Raw genomic sequence first — 20,329 nt, forward strand, 5'->3', positions numbered from 1 at the left:
TTTTCTCAGCTGTCATGATTTTTATTGATGTAGAATCATCAAAATATTTATGATCATACCTAAAAGCTCTACAATAGGGAGTAAGGTGGTTAGTTTTCAAGGTCTCAGTCAGAGTTAAACTGAGGTAGAAAATCTACTTTCTGTAGTCATGGACAACTAAGAGGTCACAAGAACCACCAGGGAGAGGGATTTTAAAAGTCTCAACGAAAAGGGGAATTTCAAGCCCCTTCAGGTTGGTGTAAAAACCTGGTGGTGTCAATGGCAGAGGCTGATCCCCCTATAACAACTGCTCTAGAAGTAGAACATCCCAGCCAAGATTATATACATGTTGATGTCCAGGTTTCATTTTTTTAATTATTATGTTTTATTCTTAGTAGAAATATATACCAATACTGGTATTATAAATAATATTAAATTTTAAAAAGAATAGGAAATGGTAATACAAACAGAAAAAAAAGCCGTTTATTAAAAACTTTAATAACGGTAGTTTTATATTAAAAACATTTATTTATCCTCTGGCTTATTGAAGACAAGGGTGTAGGCACACTTTCCACAATAATGCCTATCCTCCATGGCGGCCATGAAGACACCAGCACCACACTGCTCAGAGGGACACTCCCTTCTCAACCTGCTGATTTTACCATTCTCATCAACCTGCGACAAATCAATGAAAATAATTAGGACATTTCAAAGGCATGTTTTTAAATTAGCTTTTCCTAAAAAATCAAATTTAACAATATTAACTAATAAAAAAAAAAATTTATACATTGTAATATCATACAATACTATGTATAAAACAATATACTGTAGTATGAAATTAAGATGGTTTACTGATTATGTGAGCAGTTGACCCTCAACAAATAAAATATTAAGAGATTAGCAAATTAATTTGAGTGGTGAAGGAAACATGTTTTTTTTTTATCAGGAATATAATAATTTGATGTATCAAGGTAAAACAGCCATACATTTTAATCTACAACTATAAATTAGTGCTCAAAAACATGTTGATTTACAAGCTATTTCATATCGTCACTTAAGCCATAATACCTCAAAAAAAAAAATCAATATGATTTTAATACTTTAAAAAATTAACAAACCATTTTTGAAACATCTCATCTCAACCACTATTTAAAAGGATATCTACATAATTTTTTAGACTTCAAGAATTCTTTGGTAAGGAAGTATCATAGCTTAAGCAACATATGAATATCTTAATGCTTAAGTATGTATAAAACAGGAAGAGTTCTAACAAATATATATATATATTTCTTTTAAAGGTTGATATATAAATATATATCAAAATCCAGTTGAATGTTAACATTGTCTCAATAGAATAGAATTAACCATCTCCCTTTGTTTCGACTTCGGACAAAAAAAAAAAAGAACAGATTTCAGGGACCACTAAGAATTTATCGTGTCAAGAATTGAGTCCAGTAATCAGACTCCTGCAGTAAAATAACTTGAAAAAAATCAATAAGTAACTAATCTTGGTCTGAAATTAAGGCAGTATGGAAATATCCATTCCTTACCTCAAAATCTTAAATCAAGAATCAGAAACTTAAGTCTATTGAGGAAATGATGTCATAGATTAATTTCACATCATAAACTTATAAGGATAAATTACTATTAATGGTTGAAAAATAAAGCTCATATTTTCTATTGGCCTTCAACATAAAACTATTTATTTATAGCCTCAGATTTACAGTTTGTCTTCAGCTGACTGCTTCAGATAGCAAATACTCCAATCGATAATCATCACAGGCCATTCATATTTAATGTTTTAACTCCATTCATATTTAATGTTTTAACTCCATTCATATCATAACCTAAGATGTTCAGAGAATCACAATAAAATTGTTAATACTGTATAGGCTAGAAAAAAAAAAAACCTACAATACATTCCTGAGATATTTTCAGGGTGTCTAAAATAGTCAGTTTGATTTCGCGAATTTTTGCTTCCTTCAATAAAATTCCCAGCTTCCTTTCCTCCAAAGAGGTAAGAAAAAAAAAAAAGTGTGAAATGCCAAAAAAATCCAAGCAAAAACATTCAGAATTAATTGAGAATAAATAGATTTATTATCACTAATACTTAGTTACAAATCTTGTCTATAGGAATATTATGTACTTAAGTCTTAAAAAATAATATATACTTTTTAGGTATTTTAGAGAATATTGTTAATTAAGTTTTAATGAAATTTCTAATAAAAATTAGATAATCTTGATTAATATGACCTATCTTTCTATGCTGTTTATTGGTACTTTCTTTCTACACTGAAAGAATGCATCCAATACAATACAATGTATCTTCTAATGAAAATTATGACAATAACTCCAATAAAATCTTTATTTTGGGCTATTTCACAGGTACGTGCTTACAGTAAATAAAACCTTGATAGTATATAAATACATATAAATTTTTTAATAGTTCAATTCATCAATTGAGAATTCAAATCATATTTTATTCATTAAAAAACAAGCTGCCAATTGACACTTGGAACATTACAGATAAAGATATAATTTGAAATAACAGAATGAACCAATTATCACGAAATCTAGAGAGTCGATACTTAGAAATACTATATGCAAACTAGAACACTAAAAGTGATCTGTAGGCGGATTTGAAAATGACCAAATGTAGAGGACACACAGTAAACATAATTTATAAAAAAAAAAAAAATTGATTCAGTACTAACCTATAAATAACTTGAATGTTATCTGTTCTTAGAAACTATCTATATATATATATATATATACACTTATAAACTCAACACCCTCAAAAAGCAAAATACCATACCTACTTATGTCAATCAGCAATCAAAAGCCTCAGATTTTAATATTTTCTTCTGCTTCTCTATCAGATAGCAAATACTCCTAAATTAATCATCACAGGCTTAAGACTACACTACACTAATACAATCAATCTCAGCCTCACACGTAAACAAAATAAATAAAGATTGCTTTAACTCCATTTCTTATGACATCTATTTGTGGAACAAACTAAAAACAATGTTAAAATAGAATAATTTATAATAAAAACAGTACACTAATTTACTATTTGAGTTTAATTTGACCGAACCCTGACCAAATTCCATTTATTGATACACACGGTCAATCAGCAATCTTCCAAAAAAAATCAATGTTGGCTCAATTAAAATAGTTATTACTATTTGAGTTTTATTTTACCGCACCCGGACCATATTCCATTTAATAAAAAAAAAAAAATCAATCTTAGGATTTTTTCAGGACTTCATTATAGTCAGCTTCTTGCTTCTTTAGCAAAACAAAAAATAATTGTTCAATTTTGAGTAAGATCTCATTCCTCCATACTTATGTTAATGTACTAATGAATTAGATTTATAAGAATTATCACTTAGAAATGAAAAAATCCAGCATATACATATGTATTTCCTAACCCAAGTTTCCACGAATAAATATTTTGAAACAATTATCATACAGGCAATACAATAACATAACAAACCTTGTAATATTTAAGCACAGCTAGCTTGACCTTCTTCTTCTTATGCTTGATCTTCTTTGGAGTGGAGTAATTCTTCTTCTTACGTTTCTTTGCACCTCCCCTGAGCCTTAACACTAAATGTAAGGTAGATTCCTTCTGAATATTGTAATCAGAAAGTGTGCGGCCATCTTCTAACTGTTTTCCAGCGAAAATCAAACGCTGTTGATCAGGAGGAATACCTGAAAAACATAGAAAATGCACAGTTAGCATCACAAACATTTTTAATTCAAATTCTAGTTCCATTTCAGAGGTGTTAGCTAGAAAGCATGAATCTAACTATCATCAGTAGAGTATATTACATAATCAATTCGGAAAATATTTTTAATGCAACATTACAATATATTTATATTGTAGAGAACAAAAAATATTATCAATGATGTTTCACAAAGCTGAACTAATTAGTATCTATCAATGACTAAACAGATTTATAATGACAGAAATATTTAAAAGTAAAAAGTTAAAGTTTTTACAGAAAAACTGAGCATTCAAGGCCTTAAAGTATTATGGTTAATAAAGTCGATTCAACACAAGGCCTGTATATATGTCTTGTGAGTGTAAAGACAATGAGGGAGAAATGATTGTCCAACGTGTTTCATTTCTTAACAAAATTGGACATATATGTTGAAGTAGTTTGTGCTTTTAACATTGTTCACAAAGCCATCAAAAAGACTACTCTACAAGAATTGAACAAAAGAAAATAACTTTAGATTATTATGTTCAACAACTAATTATATTCTTTGTATATTGATGCAACTAAACATTAATTTTAATTTTTACTCCCGATGGTTGGAACACAGCATAATTTGAATATCTCAATAATTCATATTTAATACTTAGACCCTTGGAAGTACATATGATCAAAATTTTTCTGCAGTGGAATAATAGAACTTATAAAATGTGTGTACGATGGTTCACATGACCGAAATGTTTTTTTGACAGTCCACTGTTTGACAGCACAAAAAGTGCAAAATTTGTCTAAACGTCAGGATTTAAATGACAAAAGTATAAATGCTTTAAATGGCAACTTTTGCACTTGCAAATTTTTACAAAAGAAAGAGAAAGCACATGATTTTAATAAATTCTTATTATTTAATAAGCTACTAAAAAATTAAATATATATAAAAAAAAAAGTTTATTCTTAAGCCACAACTAAACACAATAAACATTATTATATGAAATAAGCACTCTTACCTTCTTTATCTTGAATTTTAGCTTTCACATTTTCAATAGTATCTGAAGGCTCAACCTCAAGGGTAATGGTCTTACCCGTGAGGGTTTTCACGAAAATCTGCATAACTGACGGTTCTCACTTACTTCACCTAAACAAAAATGAAAAATACATAATATATCTGCTTCAAGAGACTTCATGATGAAAATTGGAATATTTTTTTTTTTTTCATAAAATGCATTTCTACATTTTTTAGTCAACATTTATCATTCAATCAGATAAAATATTCAACAAATTATTGAACGGAATGTTTCAGTCGGGGAAAGATTTATCATCACTTTGAATGATTATGTTGAATGTCAAAACATTTCCCGAATCTCAATATGTTAATTTAATCATTCAATAATACAACTAATAATTCATTCCTGGTAATCCAGCAAAATACTTATTTTTATAAAGACCTTTCTTATTTTTTAGATTAAAAAAACAAACAAAAGAATAGAAGATTAATTCCTTAGAATGGCATTCCTTCAGAATGAAAATGGAAGATTTTAAAAATAATAAGATATGTTCTGGTTAGAAGAAGAAACTACTATTTCATCATAATCTTAGAACATTCAAATGACATAATAAAATACCACATAAAGTAACTTATAAGCTTATATCACATTTTTTCTTATTCTTGATAGAGAAATACTTAGCATGTCAAATTTTCTAAAATAAAAAATAGGTACCAAAATTATTTAACCACAGAAAGGCATTCATTCAGATAATAACACTCCACAAGATAAAATAGGAACATTTCAGTCGGGGAAAGAATTTATCATCATTATGAATGCATCTTTATGTATAGAACTTAATTCACACAGGTATAATAATGTAAAATGTTTGTTCAATGATACTGGAATTCAGTCATAACTATAAAATATTTTGAATGACTGAAATAAAATATTTTATAATGAAAAAATAAAGTATAAAATAAATCTATGAAGATATTATAAGCATTAGTAGGTTAAAATTAATTACAAATTAAGACAACCTAAATAGTAAATTATGAATTCAATATAAGATAATAAAAATGAAAAGTATACACTCCTGATCCAGAACATTCTGAACATAACATAATCAAACATGATATAGGTAACCTAACACCTATCAAACACATTTTTGTTTATAAATAAAAAAAAATCCTAGAAACTGAAATATGGCATTACCTATTAAAACTACCTACACACAAAGTTACTAATTTATTCAGGCTACACTCACAATATTAAGACTTTATCAACTGAGGAAGATGGAATCAAATTAAAATATACATACACATCTTGATGTTTCATTATGGTTATATTCATTCAGATAATATAATTCCACATAAGAAAATGGAACGTTTCAGTCGGGGAAAGATTTATCATCATAATGAACAACCTTCTGTACAACCTTTACCTTTGAACAGGCCTGATGAAGCCCTGCAAAGTGGGGAAAAACGTCGGGAAATAAATAGTTGTAAAATATTTTTGTTTCTCTTTTGACCGCAACCCAGACCATCTTCTTATATATCAATTTTTACCATCAACTATATATATACATATATATAATGAACAATCATTCTGTTAGACCCATAAACTATTTTGAAACTGTCTTTAACCTAAGAACTATCAAGTAAAATTAAAAGAATTTTTATATAAATAGTAAACATATTTAAGCATAATAACTAATCCTAATAATAAATAATCCTATGCTGTTTAAACTTTTACAAATAGCAATTTTGAAAGTATAAAGTTTTTAAAATTTGAGTTAAACTTCAATGTTAGAAGAGAAATAAAAAAAAAACACAATATTGAAATTCAAAAATTAATAAAATAACGATGATTTATTAGAAAATACAAGAACATAAAACATGTTCACAATAACATTTAATAAATTACTTCAAAACCATCTTTTATTCAGACTTCAAATGACCCTAATAGTTTTCTTTTAATTTTATCAAGAAATATACAAACAAAACCAAAAACAATAGACCGGAAAAAGATAATTTATAATTCTAAGATTAAAAAAAAAAAGATATACTCGAGTAAGAGAGTTGCGAGGGTCATAGAGTGCTAGGGTCGGTCAATTTTTATTTTACGATGGCCCTTTACATTCTAACTCAGGGGATGCTATAGATCCTCAATGAAGGATTAAGAAAAAAAATACCAATCTATTATTATTACTGTAGTACTAGACTAGTTCACAACTGCGACTCAGTTTGAATCCAATTAAAACTATATATCCTATATTTTATAATAGTAAAATAGGAATGACATTCATTCAGATATCATAATTCCACATGAGAAAATGGAACGTTTCAATCGGGGAAAGATTTATCATCATTATGAATGCTCATTCAATAGGCCCATAACTATTTTTTTAGACAGAGAATTAAAAGATGAATTTAAAGAAAAGTAATAACTACCATATATACATATATCACTCATTGGTAACACAAAAATTCAAGGTTCAAAACTGGTCACCCAAAATAAACAGTATCTTTTTCAAAAAATAAACTATGGCATTAATGAGGATGAATCATCACTGACTTGCACCAGAAAAATCGAGAAAGTTCAACACAATTAAAATGATTAACTTAATTTGATTCAAAATGACATTCACTCCGATAATAATATTCCACATGAAAATATTTGGAACGTTTCAGTCGGAGAAATATTTTTTCATCATATAAAATAATTATACTTATATCATTCAATTACAATAATTATTATTAATAATATTTCATTCATAATCTAAAATGATTATGGGATAGTCATGAAAAAGGGCGTAACTAGCAATCAAATGACTAATATAAATTCAAAAAATGCTAACAACTAAAATTTTAAATACTTTTGTAACGAGATATTGATGTTGAAGAGATATCAATATTCTGACATTAATGTAATATTAGGCTCATATTTAGAAGATATTGAAAAATTCTAACAGCATAAGTTGTCTTTAAAAAAAAAATAAATAAATAAATTACATGCTAAGATCATTACTGACCAAATGATTAGAAAAAAAATAGATCTTAGAAAAGTGGAGGGCACTACTGAATATAAAAATATCTATAAAAACCACACTAACCAAAAACTGTTAATAAAATTGGTCATGCTTGATCAGGAGTTAAATTTATTTCATACATTCACAAATTGATGGCTCAGTAACCATAGTAATTATGATTATGAAATAAGGAAAAAACATGCCCCAGTTAAAATATGTCAATCTGACCATTGTAAAAAATAATGTTAGTCCTAGTTCACATATGTGATCTGCAAATATGAACACAACTACATTAGACTTACAATTTTCATATTATTAGGAAAAATATTTCATAAAAAAAAAAATTGTTAACAAAAAAATTGGACAAGTTTTACATTAATTGTTTACATTAAAATTTTAATCGACTGAGAATGACATTCATTCAGAAAACAAATTCCACACAAGAAATAGGAACATTTCAGTCGGGGAAAGATTTATCATCATACTGAATGTGCATTCAATAAAATGAAACCGGTAAATTAAATTTTTAAAGGAAATAAGAACAATTCCAAGTTTAAAAAAAAAAAAAAGTCCGAAACTTGAAAATACAGAAATTACATTTTTTTTTAAGCTTGAAATTACAAACGTTTAAAATAATTAAAGAAGCTATGAAACCACTTTATTAACAGCATGTCAAAATATAAAATAAAATACTCAAATTCTCTGAAAAAGTATTAGACTTTTGATTGTTTTAATTTTGTTAATTCTGTCAAAATTAAAATAGTATTAATAATGGAATCTTGCTTAACAATACACCATTCACTAGCTGCACTAATAAAGACAGACCATAACAAAAGGAGAATTTAAGGAAAACTAAAGAATACAAAACAAGGTAATAGGAAAATTACATTTGACATTGTGTACATCAGTTTAGACGAAGAGCATTAAACAATAATCGAATTAAACTATATCCTCGAAATCATACGAAGAAATGAATAATAATGATAGATAAATAGTTACTAGAAAGAGGTTCAACACCACATGGTTAACCTATAAACTATGCAACATGGTTTTTCCGTTTAGATTTATAACAACATCGATTACAAATGAATACAATCATTATAGCAATATAAAGTCAAACTAACTTCCAATTTATTCTAAAATTAAAAACAAACATATTTCCTCACCAATAGTAGAACCATACACGAAGTACTTGAACCCGAACACCACCTCACTAAAGAAAGATGGAGCACCTTGCATGGAAACAAAACCAACTTGATCATCATCATGTGAAGTATCTGAGTCAAATAACTAAATTTTAATTTGATAGCTCACTAAAGTAGTCATTTAATAATAATAAAAAATTATATAAAAATTAATTACGACGTTCAAAAACCAGTTACACTAATATTAAAATATTTCAACTGGTATATAGTGTCCCCTCACATTAGATTCACAATTTTCCTTCAGCCGCTTCATTAAGCGGGATTATTTCAAAATTAAAGTTTACCAGACAGTAAGTTTTGAAGTACTCTTTATTTTTTTAAATGAGAGTTATAAACCAATATTTATATTAGTTTATATTTGAGTTATAAAAACAATTGATTCATTTGGTTAACTTTATTCTAGCATATTATTATTATTTACAGGATTATTTAATATGAATTTTGTACAGAAATTCTATGTATATCAGCTTAGGAGAAACTGTAATTAAAAATATATTTTATGTAATAATTTTATGATACAAGAACAGAAACAAATCAGTCAAGAAAATTAATGAATAAAGCAAGCCAGGATTTGAACTGACTTGTTAAAAACTGAAAAGCGGAATACTACTTCAAAAATTGATATATTACAAATTTGAACTTTCCAAATGGTGGTTAATCACAGATTTTAATTGACTGTCAATGACATTTTCTGTAAATACAATGTTTATGAACGGAAAAACTTCCAGACTTAATTAATAAATACTAAATTGAACAAAGTATTAAAATTTTTGGTATTACCCTACCTGCCTACTTATGTTGAAAGCTAATTTTTCTCTTAAAATTAAGTAACTTAATCCTTAAATCACCTGTTAGAATCTATAACCAATGTAATATTCTTTTTATAAAGGATGAAATTCACAGGCCATTTTTTATGGCATTTCCATACTTATATATTTTGTAACAAATCATTTTGATAAATTTAATTAAAGTAAACTTTAATAATTTGAAGAATGAATGAATTCCATACTTCCCAAAGTCTATAAAACCCAAAATAAAAAATTTTAATAATGTACCTAATAGAAAAATGATTTTATATTATTTTTTCTGATTCTTAATATAAACTGATAGTTAATTTTAATGCTTTAATTACTAGGATATAAACATTAAATAAAGAAAATGTTCTTCATGGCACACAAAACGCTGTAGTAAATTCATTGGGAAATATTCTTACATTAAAACAGACTTGGGCAAAAAGTATTGTAATGATTTATATAAATTGCAAAGAGATGTGAGGATAGCACATTTTATGGTGTTTGGACCCACATTAAAGTCTTCATCAGTGCTGGAGGATTAAAGGAACTGAAATTTGTTTAAATATTTACTATTTCAAACAGCTATCAAGAAGATTTATGTGGATTAAAAACTTAGCTTTTGATAAATAGTTCTCACCGTTTTTATATTGTTATTTTCTTGACCACAACCCAAAATGTCAGCTCTTAATAAATATTTCAAAATGCTTTTTTATTATTAATGAGGAGTAGATAGTTGACCGTAGATTAATGCTTGAAGAAGTTTGTCGGGGGTGCAGTCAGCAAAGAACATAAATAAACAAAACCATATTTATTTATTTATTATTTTTTTTTTTTTATATTAAGTCTACCTTCTCGTTCTCATATTTGTTACATTATTCTTTTCCTTTCTCCATATACTACCTTTTCCTATTGTATATATATATATTTATATTTTTAGTACAGGTATATAAGTTAATACTTACAATGTAATTCAGATATAAGCCACTCACTATTTTTCATTGTTTTTCATAATGTTCAATTTGTAGATTATTTATTTAATTTTTCAATTTTTTAAACACTACTTGCATATCTTATATTATACATATCTTCTTACCTACATGATATTATATTTCATCTGTCACTGTTTTCAATTTACTACCATACAATTCCACAAATATCAATCAATTACAATTTTGTACTATTGAATTATCAGTTATCATTTTTTATCATTTATGATTTAATTCAATATTTTATATAATTCTAAATTTGTTTGTATACTATTCCTTTTCAATTGTATGTTACTCTAAATGTTGTTGTTATCTCTTTTGTTCTATAGCCCTGATGAAGACCTGAAACTCAGGTCGAAACGTCGGCATAAAATAAATAAATATGGTTTTGTTTATTTATGTTGTTCTTTGCTGACCGCACCCCCCGACAAACTTCTTCAAGCTTTTTTATTATTGTTTTCCTGACTGCAATACACACCATCTCTATTCTTATTTTAAAATACAATTTTTTTTTTTTAATTAAATGTATTTTTATTAATAAGTATTTAATTTTTTTATGGAAAAAGTATTTAAAATACAAAAACTGTCATCTCAAGTAGTTGAGCTTTTTATTTTTTGTAGTAACTTGTTTTATTTTAAAAAAAAATACAAATTTATTTTGTATTTTTACAGAGAAAATAGTTTTAATGCACTTGTTTTAATTCCTTCTTATATTTATCGTCCTCATAGATCATATAATTTTGTGATGATTATAATCTATAATTTATTCGTAATCAGTATTAAAAAATATAATGTAACCTAACATATAGTAATTTATAATTAACTTTTTTAGCTTAATAATCTTATGTTACTACATCACGGCTATTAATAAACTAAGATTAATAGTGCCATTTTTTTCTTATGTACTAATAATACTATTCTATATTTATTCTGGGATTAATTCCTTTAGAATAATATATAGACATCAAAATTAGGCTTTAGAGCTTTAGAGTAAAATACAAAATAAAAATGAAATTATAAAACGTCATAAAATATAATAAAATAATGAATTTGAAAAGATGAAAATAAACAACAGTAATTAACAGCATATATAAAATAAGAATAGAACAAATAAAATAAAACCATATGTCATATCATAAAAAGTAAGATGACTAACACTTATTCATAAATAAAACGAAAAAAAAGGATAAAAAATCAAATACAATTAAACTAAAAATAATAAATGAAAAGGTACAATTTCTGCTAATATACATATTTACAAGTATAAACGAAAATCTTCTCATCATTATGAAAATCTGAAACATTAAATTCAGAAAATATATAAACCTTATTTAAAACTTTCAATTGTTATCCTTCCGGAATTGGGTGGACAGAAGGTAGTCGAAGATACTGGATTTGAAGATTGGAAGAGTATTAGAACAACAAATAAAAGAGGGAATAGAATTCCATAGGGAAGAGGAACGGATGAGGAAATATCTACCAAAGGCTGCGGTTCAATGGGCATTACATATAAGTCAGAAGGCCGTGAGCGGGTGTTGCGGAATTGTAATGAAACCTTTTAGTACTAAGTCTTTCTTTTAAGTTATGTAATAAACAAGGATGGAAAATTGGAATATGTAAGTTTAATCCACTGAATCCCAACCTGACAATTTTTTTTTTTTTTTTAAGTCAATCCACAGGTGATGTTTGCCGAGTTATCTACACGTGACCAACCTATTCTACCCATGGGTGGAGGGGTCAAGTTTTTCATTTTGTGCGACCACCACTTAATGAAAAAAGTCAACGCCCCCCCAGGCCTGATTCGAACTGTCGCCGACTGTAGATCTCAGAACGATAGACATAGGCCTAACCATCTGAGCTACGGATGGCCCAACCTGGCAATTTTTTTCTTTTGATTTAGTATTTAGAAGAAAAATTTATTTATAATATTTTGCAATCTGATTAAATATTTAATGTCTACATAAAATTAAAGTAAAACTCCCAAAATGAGAGAATTGCTGATTTTATTTATTTAGAAACTTCCAAACATACTATATATAAATAAAAATAAAAGGCGTGTTGTAATTTGAATGATATATATAATATACTATGGTAATGGAAAAAAAAAATTGGGATTAGGAAAATCAAAACCAAATTCTTTAAATTTAATCTATTTATAATCTTGGTATTTTTCATAAATTTTATTCATATTCAAAGAACATAGTTGACCATATGAAGTAGACTGTAGGAGGATAGTCCGGGTGGCGGTCAATAAAGGTATCAAAATAGTAAAATAAAACTATTTATTGTAAACCCATAAAACTCAATCAGTACCAGCACTCCATTCTGACAGCCCTGCAAAGTGGAGTGAAACCTTGGTTCACAATAAATAGTTTTCTTTTACTATTTTAATACCTTTATTGACCGCCACCCAGACTATCCTCCAGCAAACATAAATATTATTGTTTAAAAATAATATTACACTCAATGCAACTCTAGTACATCTCAAAAAACTTTACTAATAATATATTTATTAATATATACAGTGATTTAAAATATATTATGTATCTCTGTAATTACGAATTACAAAATTGCCTCAGTCGGCATTTTCTTCCCTCGTCTTTTTCGAGTCCAATATGACACGTTGATGTACATCCGACCATGACAATGCTTTTCCTATTTCTACCTACCTTCTAGGGATTGATAGATTACACTGTGGTTGCAATGTCTACAGGTTTCGTGGACAATTCTGTTGTCATTGTAAATGGCCTTAACATGTTCTCCAAGACCCTCTCATCTAAATGGGGCCCAATAAGGAGAACAGCGAAGAACAGACTTACACATAGGGACATCTTGTGGACATTAGATTCTGAGGAAAGGTCGCGGGTTATATTATGACCTCAGCTAGAGGGGATGGTCAAGCATCAGAAGCCAATAATAAACCCTGATGTGTAATACATTTTATCAAGTAGGATAAAAATCAGTCAGGAAATTGAGAGAAAAGAGGATCATAAAGAATTTGTGATTTACGTTACCTACTCTCTAAGAAATAATTAATACAAATGAATATATTTAATATATAAGAAGATGGTCAGGGTTGCGGTCAAAAGTGAAACAAAAATAGTTAACAACTATTTATTTTCCGACGTTTCGCCCCACTTTGCAGGGCTTCATCAGGGCTAAAAAGATACAATGATAAGAATAAAAATACAAAGATAAGATACAATGATAAGAATAAAAACAAGTAACAATGGCAAGAGTAAAAATATTTAGCCCTGATGAAGCCCTGCAAAGTGGGACGAAATCGTCGGAAAATAAATAGTTGTTAACTATTTTTGTTTCACTTTTGACCGCAACCCTGACCATCTTCTTATATATCAATTTTTACGGTCAACTATATATACATATATGTAATATATTTAATCTTTTTAGCTTCCAGATTAATGAAAAATATATCTACTCTATTTATTTAAATTTTAAATTCATTGCCCAAATTTTTAGTAAAAACGGAACTAAAGTGTTCTTCAAAGAACCACTGTCCCATCACATCTTCCTAGTCTCCATAGATTTTATAGTTACAAACAATTTATTTTGGCAAACAATATCATCATAAAAAAATTTAGCTATCTGTTATGATAGTTCATTAATTAGCAATAAGATTTTTAATTAATTACATTCATTGACAGTCTGCATGTGTGAGGAGTTAATTAGTAGTTAAGTTACTGACTTAACAAGCTGAGATTATTGAAAAAGTTATTATCTGTATAATTCATAGTTTTCTTGATTTACTTTTCATAGGATAGTGTAGGCCCCATTATCATCCTTCAGTTACGTGTTAATCTCTGTCCTATCACAAAAAGCATTTTTTTTCAAAATAGACTGAAGGGTAGATTGTTTCAAAGTGAAAATGTGATGTGATGTAGTTGTGTTTCAAACTTATTTTCCATTCGGTGCGCTAGTTCTATAAGTGATATTGGTATAATATGATGCATATATAGTATCTTGGTTCCTCATAAGACTAGTGCTATCAGTTTTAGTTGTAGGAAGTATCATGTGTGTAGACAGTGGCTTAAGCATTGATTCTTGGGGCACTCCAACCACTATTGGTCGAAGAGATAGAATTTCAAACCCCATTGAATGGTATAGGTAAGGGGAACAAGTGGGAAACACCCATCATAGGTACTTTAAATATTGTTTTCTTTTTAATTTTTGTTCTGAGTCTAAAAGAAGTATATATTTCATTTCTTTACTTTTTTAGAATACAATTATTATTATTGCCATATGAAAATATCAATAATATTCATGTTTTAAACTAAATAGTAAAGCAATGATAAATTTATAAAATGTTATTGGATTTTGATCATGCTTCCACCACTTTCCCCTTATCATCACTAATCATTAAAGAAACCAATACGATGACTAGTTATAAATCATTAATAGACTGACTAAATAACTAATAAATCCTACACAAAAAACTGATTTGATAAGAACATTTATGAAATGTTAACCACTCCTTTCCAACTAGTGAAGGAATATGCTATCTATCCAGGAAGAAAAAGTATATTCACACACTAGGCCAGTGTGTTATAGCATTAAAATCAATATTTTAAGTTATAAACAAAAATAATTAACCTGTTTAGTAGTATTCAGGATAAATACTTTGATTAATACAAATAAAATCAATAATACTATCCATCAGTATCAAAAAGAAACCGAAAGATAAGGGAAACTTAAAATACTTAACTCCTTAAATATATTAGTATGAGCACTTGTTCAAATTCAGTTAAAATAATAACTAATATATTCCAAAAACTATCAGGGAAATATGAATTACTATATAATAAAATAATAAATACTCTTTATTAAACACATTTATAAAGGTTCACAATAATTAAACAAGTAGAACAGAATTGATACAACCATCATTCTCAGGATTGTTCGTGACTTGTGCATATTTACCCCAAACAACTTTGCCACCTTGTGTTACAAGTCCTAATTCACTAACATTAACTTCAATGATAGTACCTTTGGTTATAACACCGAGTGAAGTATACATGGCAGAACTTGGATTTTTCTTGACACCTATTATTGGAAGCTGGAATGTTGCTTTCAGCTCAGGATGTGTAACATGAGCCTTATTGAACCTGAGACCCATTGGCCTTATAAACCTTTCAAATTTGGGAGGTTTCCTAGTAAATCCTTCACCAACAAAACATACTTTTGTAACCATTCTTTTCCAAGCTTTTCTTTTTGTCTTGCCGGACTTTATGACTTTAAATACTTCAGAATCTCCCTGTGCCCTAACTTTGGGAATTGGAACATCCCATTTCCCAGCCTTTTCTTTTCTCTTCTGTTTTATCATGTTCGATATAACTTTAGCTTGTGACTGTACATCCCTGTCCAGAAGATATACAGGTAGTGCACCTTCCTTGACTTTTTCATGCTTTTGTTTTACCTGCTTCTCTTCATGGGCTTTAATCTTTTTCTTCATCTGGATTTTCTCATTACGCCTCTCTTTGTTAAATATTTTAGCCTTCAACCCCCTTAATTTTCTGGCCTTTTCAGCACGTTTATGAGGCTCTCTGGCCTCTCTTTTCCTTTTCCTTTCATAGTAATCTAACCTCCTACCATATAACTTTCTATGACGCTCAATATACTCGTTCTGTGGCATATTGCAAAACTGAAAAAAAGAAATCATATATTATTCTTCAATAGCAGCTTTTAATACAGTATCATTGCAATCATCAATATGCTCTTAATTTATAACATTAAAATGAACAATTATCAAACATGGGAAGGTTGCTGAGAAAGGTATTTTTCTTATTTACAAACTAAGTCTACTTAAAGTTAGGTTAGATTAAATCCAAGACTACATTAACTCTCAGCATGACAGGCAGGATTAAGGCATCCATAGCAGTATTTCTTGTCAACATAATTATTTTAGTGGTAACCATAGTTATTACTAGGTGGTAATGTAATTATTAGTAGGTCTGACAGACCCACCTGTCTCCTTTCGGATTAACTATGGATTCAGCAAAATGTCTAAGCATTTGTTTTTCTATTTCATAAATGATATGGAATGATAGGCTGCTACAATTTTTGCAAAAATTGAAAAATATAAATAAAAAATCCAAAAGTGTAAACAAATTTTAAAATATTTTAAAGAAGCATGGTAAAGTGAGTATAACAAAAATAATTAAACAAATCTTAATATGAAAAAAATTGTCTTAAAAGTTCCAAATTAACTTTCCATAACATTACACTAAATCATGCAAGATGCTAAACAATGATTTACAAATTATTGAGTATTATTTTAAAAAGATACATTTTGCAACTTAAACAGTGCTTAATGATTGGTGCAGATTAAAAGTAAATGACAAGTAGGTGCAGAAGAACCATAACAATTATGGACAAAAAGCTATCAACATACTCTTTCAAACCTTTATTAGAAAGTATTACAAATTAGGGTTTATACCAATATAATATATGGCAAATGTGCGGTACACAGAGTATAATTATATATATATATATATCAATAGTTTATATACTTACATTTAAATAAAACTAAACTATTCTTGATGTTTGAAAACTTCTATACCACACGTGACAGGCCTCAAAAGAACCTGTAAAGAAACAGGCCAAAGAGCATAATTTACTATTACGATAGAGCAACTTAAGCAGGTTTAGTGAATACAATAGTACATCAACAGTGACGTCATAAAACAATTAAATGTTCAGCCTCATTTTACATTATGATGTCAAATATTTATGTACTATTCTTTTCAAAGTAAAACCAATTATAATTTAAAGTAGAATAAAGGTACTGCGTGTTATTATATTTATTTTAATAGGTCCTCATTGTGATATTTTACTTTAATATCGTTGATGAATAAGGAATTAAACAGGTCAGCTATGATCCTAACCTTTGCTGACGACATCAATCTGATTGGGATGATTTTTGGAGTGATGAAGCGTTTCTTTACCTCAAGGAGAAACTGCAAGATTGGTACTAGTTATGAACGAAACAAAGACAAAATACATGCATCCCAACCCCATTGGTGGGGTTAATGTTACTGGCCAGGTTTACATTGGTTAGCACACTTTCTAGAAGGTAAAAGAATTTATCTATCTGGAAACCCAGGTGAACTCCAGAAAAGGAATTAACTCTGAAATCCATAGTCGGATAATGACTGCAAATAAGTACTATAATGAGCTCTAGAAGCACTTTAAGAGAGATGTTTAGGACTACCAAGGCACGTCTTTATGAAACGTTTATTAAACCAGTTCTTACCAATGGGTCGGATATCTGGACACTGTCTAGAAGTCAAGAACTGGCTCTAGCTAGATTTAAACCTCGAATTCTTTGTAGAATCTATAGAACTGTGAGTAATAGTAGAGTTTAGAGACTGAGCACAATGCCGAGTTGATGGCTGTTTACAATGATGGCGACAATGGTACAGGGCCAAGAACCGTAGATAATACAAGACAAAATTCTACAAAGACGGAGACGAATCGGTAGACCTAGGCTGCGTTTGGCTGCCTGCGAGTTTCCTCTCATTGTTGTAATGGTCAGTCAGTTATTTCCAAGCCTGATAATTATTCTCAGTTAAACTGATTTTTGAAATTATGCAGGTCCGTGTAAACAAGAAACTAAGAAAAGAAATTTCTCCAAATTTGATAGTGTAGTCTCTTCATGAATAAGAGAATATCTTTGAATAGAGGCCATTCTTGTTAATTTCCACCGAACTGGGAAAGATTACTTTGCGGTTGCCGTGCTAGTACTAGCCGACTTTCATCAATTGCCATAGAAATGGTGATAGGAGGTGTAGTCATATTCTTAACGCCAGAAGAAGTAAGATTCATTTGATGCTCATAGATGGTGCAACTCTCATAATTATATCACCCTATATTGGCAATGGGCGTTTTATCGGCGCTGGTAGGGAAAATTGCTGATGCCAAATAATATAGTCCCACATCGAATTGAAGCTGTTGAAGTAGGTATCCAATTTTCTATACATCCCATTAAGTAAGAATAACTATAAAAGGTCAGCTGAAAAATATCTCCATTGTTCCAGGATGGCCTTTATTTTTGTCCCAGAAGACTTTCATTTCAAATTTCATGCCGATTTCAGGCACTCTTTAAATATTGTTCGATTTAACAATATTAAAAGTTTCCTCTTCCCGTTTTGAGCTAATATTTCAAAAGTGATATACGACCGTCGCTCCGCGGGGGTCTTAGCGGGGCGGGTCTATATATGAGATATATGGTCTGTAGGCTACAACGATTTCCCAATGTGGGCTGATCACACTAAATACAGTAACCATAAAAAGGTGATTGACCCCACATTAATTGTATGCGTAGTACAGCGAGTGATTGTGAAGACTGACTACAGGGACTTAGTCCAAGTTCCTCGGCTTAAGCCGTAATACATGTATTGTATACGAGCTTGATTCTCATTTTATATTCAATACAATAAATAAACAATATCTTTTTATGGTTAGTCACAACAGTTGTGTTTTTCATGTTCTTTCCCTTTACTTTTCATTCGTAAAAATAACTTAATAAATAAATTATTATAGCATAACATATTAGTGAAGCGATCATAAACATATTCACGTAAACCCAATTTCAAATAATTTAATGTTTTGGATAATTTAAGAAGTCAATATTGTTTCATTATTCAATGAAAAAAATGTGTCTCTCCCACAAAGGGAAAACAATTTATCCGAGAGACTAAAGGAAAGTGGTACAACCCAAATGTAGATCATTCGTGGTCAGGGTTGGTGGAGAATTGTCGCCCCAGCCCCCACCACCTGCGGAGTGCCTCAAGGGTCTGTGCTGGGACCTCTGTTGTTTGTAATCTTCACGGCGCCAGTGGTCGCCATCAAACATCGACACGCAATGGTAGCAGCCTATGCCGACGATATAGGAGTCTATGCCTCCAGTATAAGAGCTGAACTGGCCCTCCACCACACACAAGCCGCCTCTGCTACCACCGTAGCTGCTCTTAAGAAGGATGGCATCAGGGTTAACCCAGCTAAGACGGATGCCATCGTCATGTCTTTTCAGAAGGGCAAGAAGAGCAGACTACCCCAGCGGTTCGTCGTGGATGGCGAGGGTCGGAATATCTCCAACACTATCCTCTACCTCGGCGTGACTCTCGACAGGCACCTCACTCTCTCCAGTCACGCCAGGGGGAGACTAAAGCTGGCCCGGCAGAAGTCGCATAGGCTCTACCATCTCCTGACGTCACAACAACTCTCACTGCGCCTGGAGCTACAAATATACAACGCCATCATTCGTCCAACGCTGCTCTATGGTGCACCACTTATGAGACACCTCTACAAAACGACGCTGACCAAACTACAGAGTTTCGAGAACTCCTTTCTGAGGCGAATAGTACGAGAAACTTCACTCCAGCGGGCCAGGAACAGAGAAATATGTGAAGAGCTCCAACTCCCGACTGTGCCAGAATTCATAGGCCGTAGGCACTTCAAATTCTTTGATGGGCTGAAAGCCTGTGCCAATCCACTGTTCCGTGAAATCAACCCTCCACCAAGATCTGGGAGGTGGCAGAGCACTGTTCCCCTGGTCGATATTCTCGCCTCGGGAGGGACTTCTGGCTCTACAGCCTGAAGTCATCACTTCA

At 29.9% G+C, this 20,329-nt stretch overlaps 2 protein-coding genes across 2 annotated transcripts; both read right to left on the bottom strand.

Annotated features, from left to right (window-relative positions):
* Nucleotides 1-448: 448 nt before the first annotated feature.
* Nucleotides 449-9,034, bottom strand: RpS27A (ribosomal protein S27A). Its single transcript, XM_014423441.3, has 4 exons — nt 8,882-9,034; nt 4,709-4,836; nt 3,479-3,696; nt 449-654 (listed from the first exon to the last, which is right to left on the bottom strand). Exons 2-4 carry the CDS (start codon nt 4,809-4,811, stop codon nt 505-507), a joined length of 471 nt encoding a protein of 156 aa, XP_014278927.1. The 5' UTR covers nt 4,812-4,836; nt 8,882-9,034; the 3' UTR covers nt 449-504.
* Nucleotides 9,035-15,520: 6,486 nt separating this feature from the next.
* Nucleotides 15,521-17,302, bottom strand: Ip259 (NSA2 ribosome biogenesis factor-like IP259). Its single transcript, XM_014423419.1, has 2 exons — nt 17,232-17,302; nt 15,521-16,359 (listed from the first exon to the last, which is right to left on the bottom strand). The coding sequence occupies exon 2, from the start codon at nt 16,348-16,350 to the stop codon at nt 15,571-15,573; it is 780 nt and encodes a 259-aa protein (XP_014278905.1). The 5' UTR covers nt 16,351-16,359; nt 17,232-17,302; the 3' UTR covers nt 15,521-15,570.
* Between the last annotated feature and the right edge of the window lie 3,027 nt (nt 17,303-20,329).

Source organism: Halyomorpha halys, unplaced genomic scaffold (assembly GCF_000696795.3).
Source record: "Halyomorpha halys isolate HHAL.00 unplaced genomic scaffold, Hhal_1.1 Scaffold421.1, whole genome shotgun sequence".
Taxonomy (NCBI): Eukaryota; Metazoa; Arthropoda; class Insecta; order Hemiptera; family Pentatomidae; genus Halyomorpha; species Halyomorpha halys.

What these genes read in the sequence shown, in the direction of transcription:
- RpS27A (XM_014423441.3), bottom strand. Translation starts at nt 4,811, where the DNA reads ATGCAGATTTTCGTGAAAACCCTCACGGGTAAGACCATTACCCTTGAG. An exon ending in TAAAATTCAAGATAAAGAAG is followed by an intron (nt 3,697 to 4,708) that starts GTAAGAGTGCTT and finishes TATGTTTTTCAG; the next exon opens with GTATTCCTCCTGATCAACAG. An exon ending in CTGTGCTTAAATATTACAAG is followed by an intron (nt 655 to 3,478) that starts GTTTGTTATGTT and finishes GATTTGTCGCAG; the next exon opens with GTTGATGAGAATGGTAAAAT.
- Ip259 (XM_014423419.1), bottom strand. Translation starts at nt 16,350, where the DNA reads ATGCCACAGAACGAGTATATTGAGCGTCATAGAAAGTTATATGGTAGG.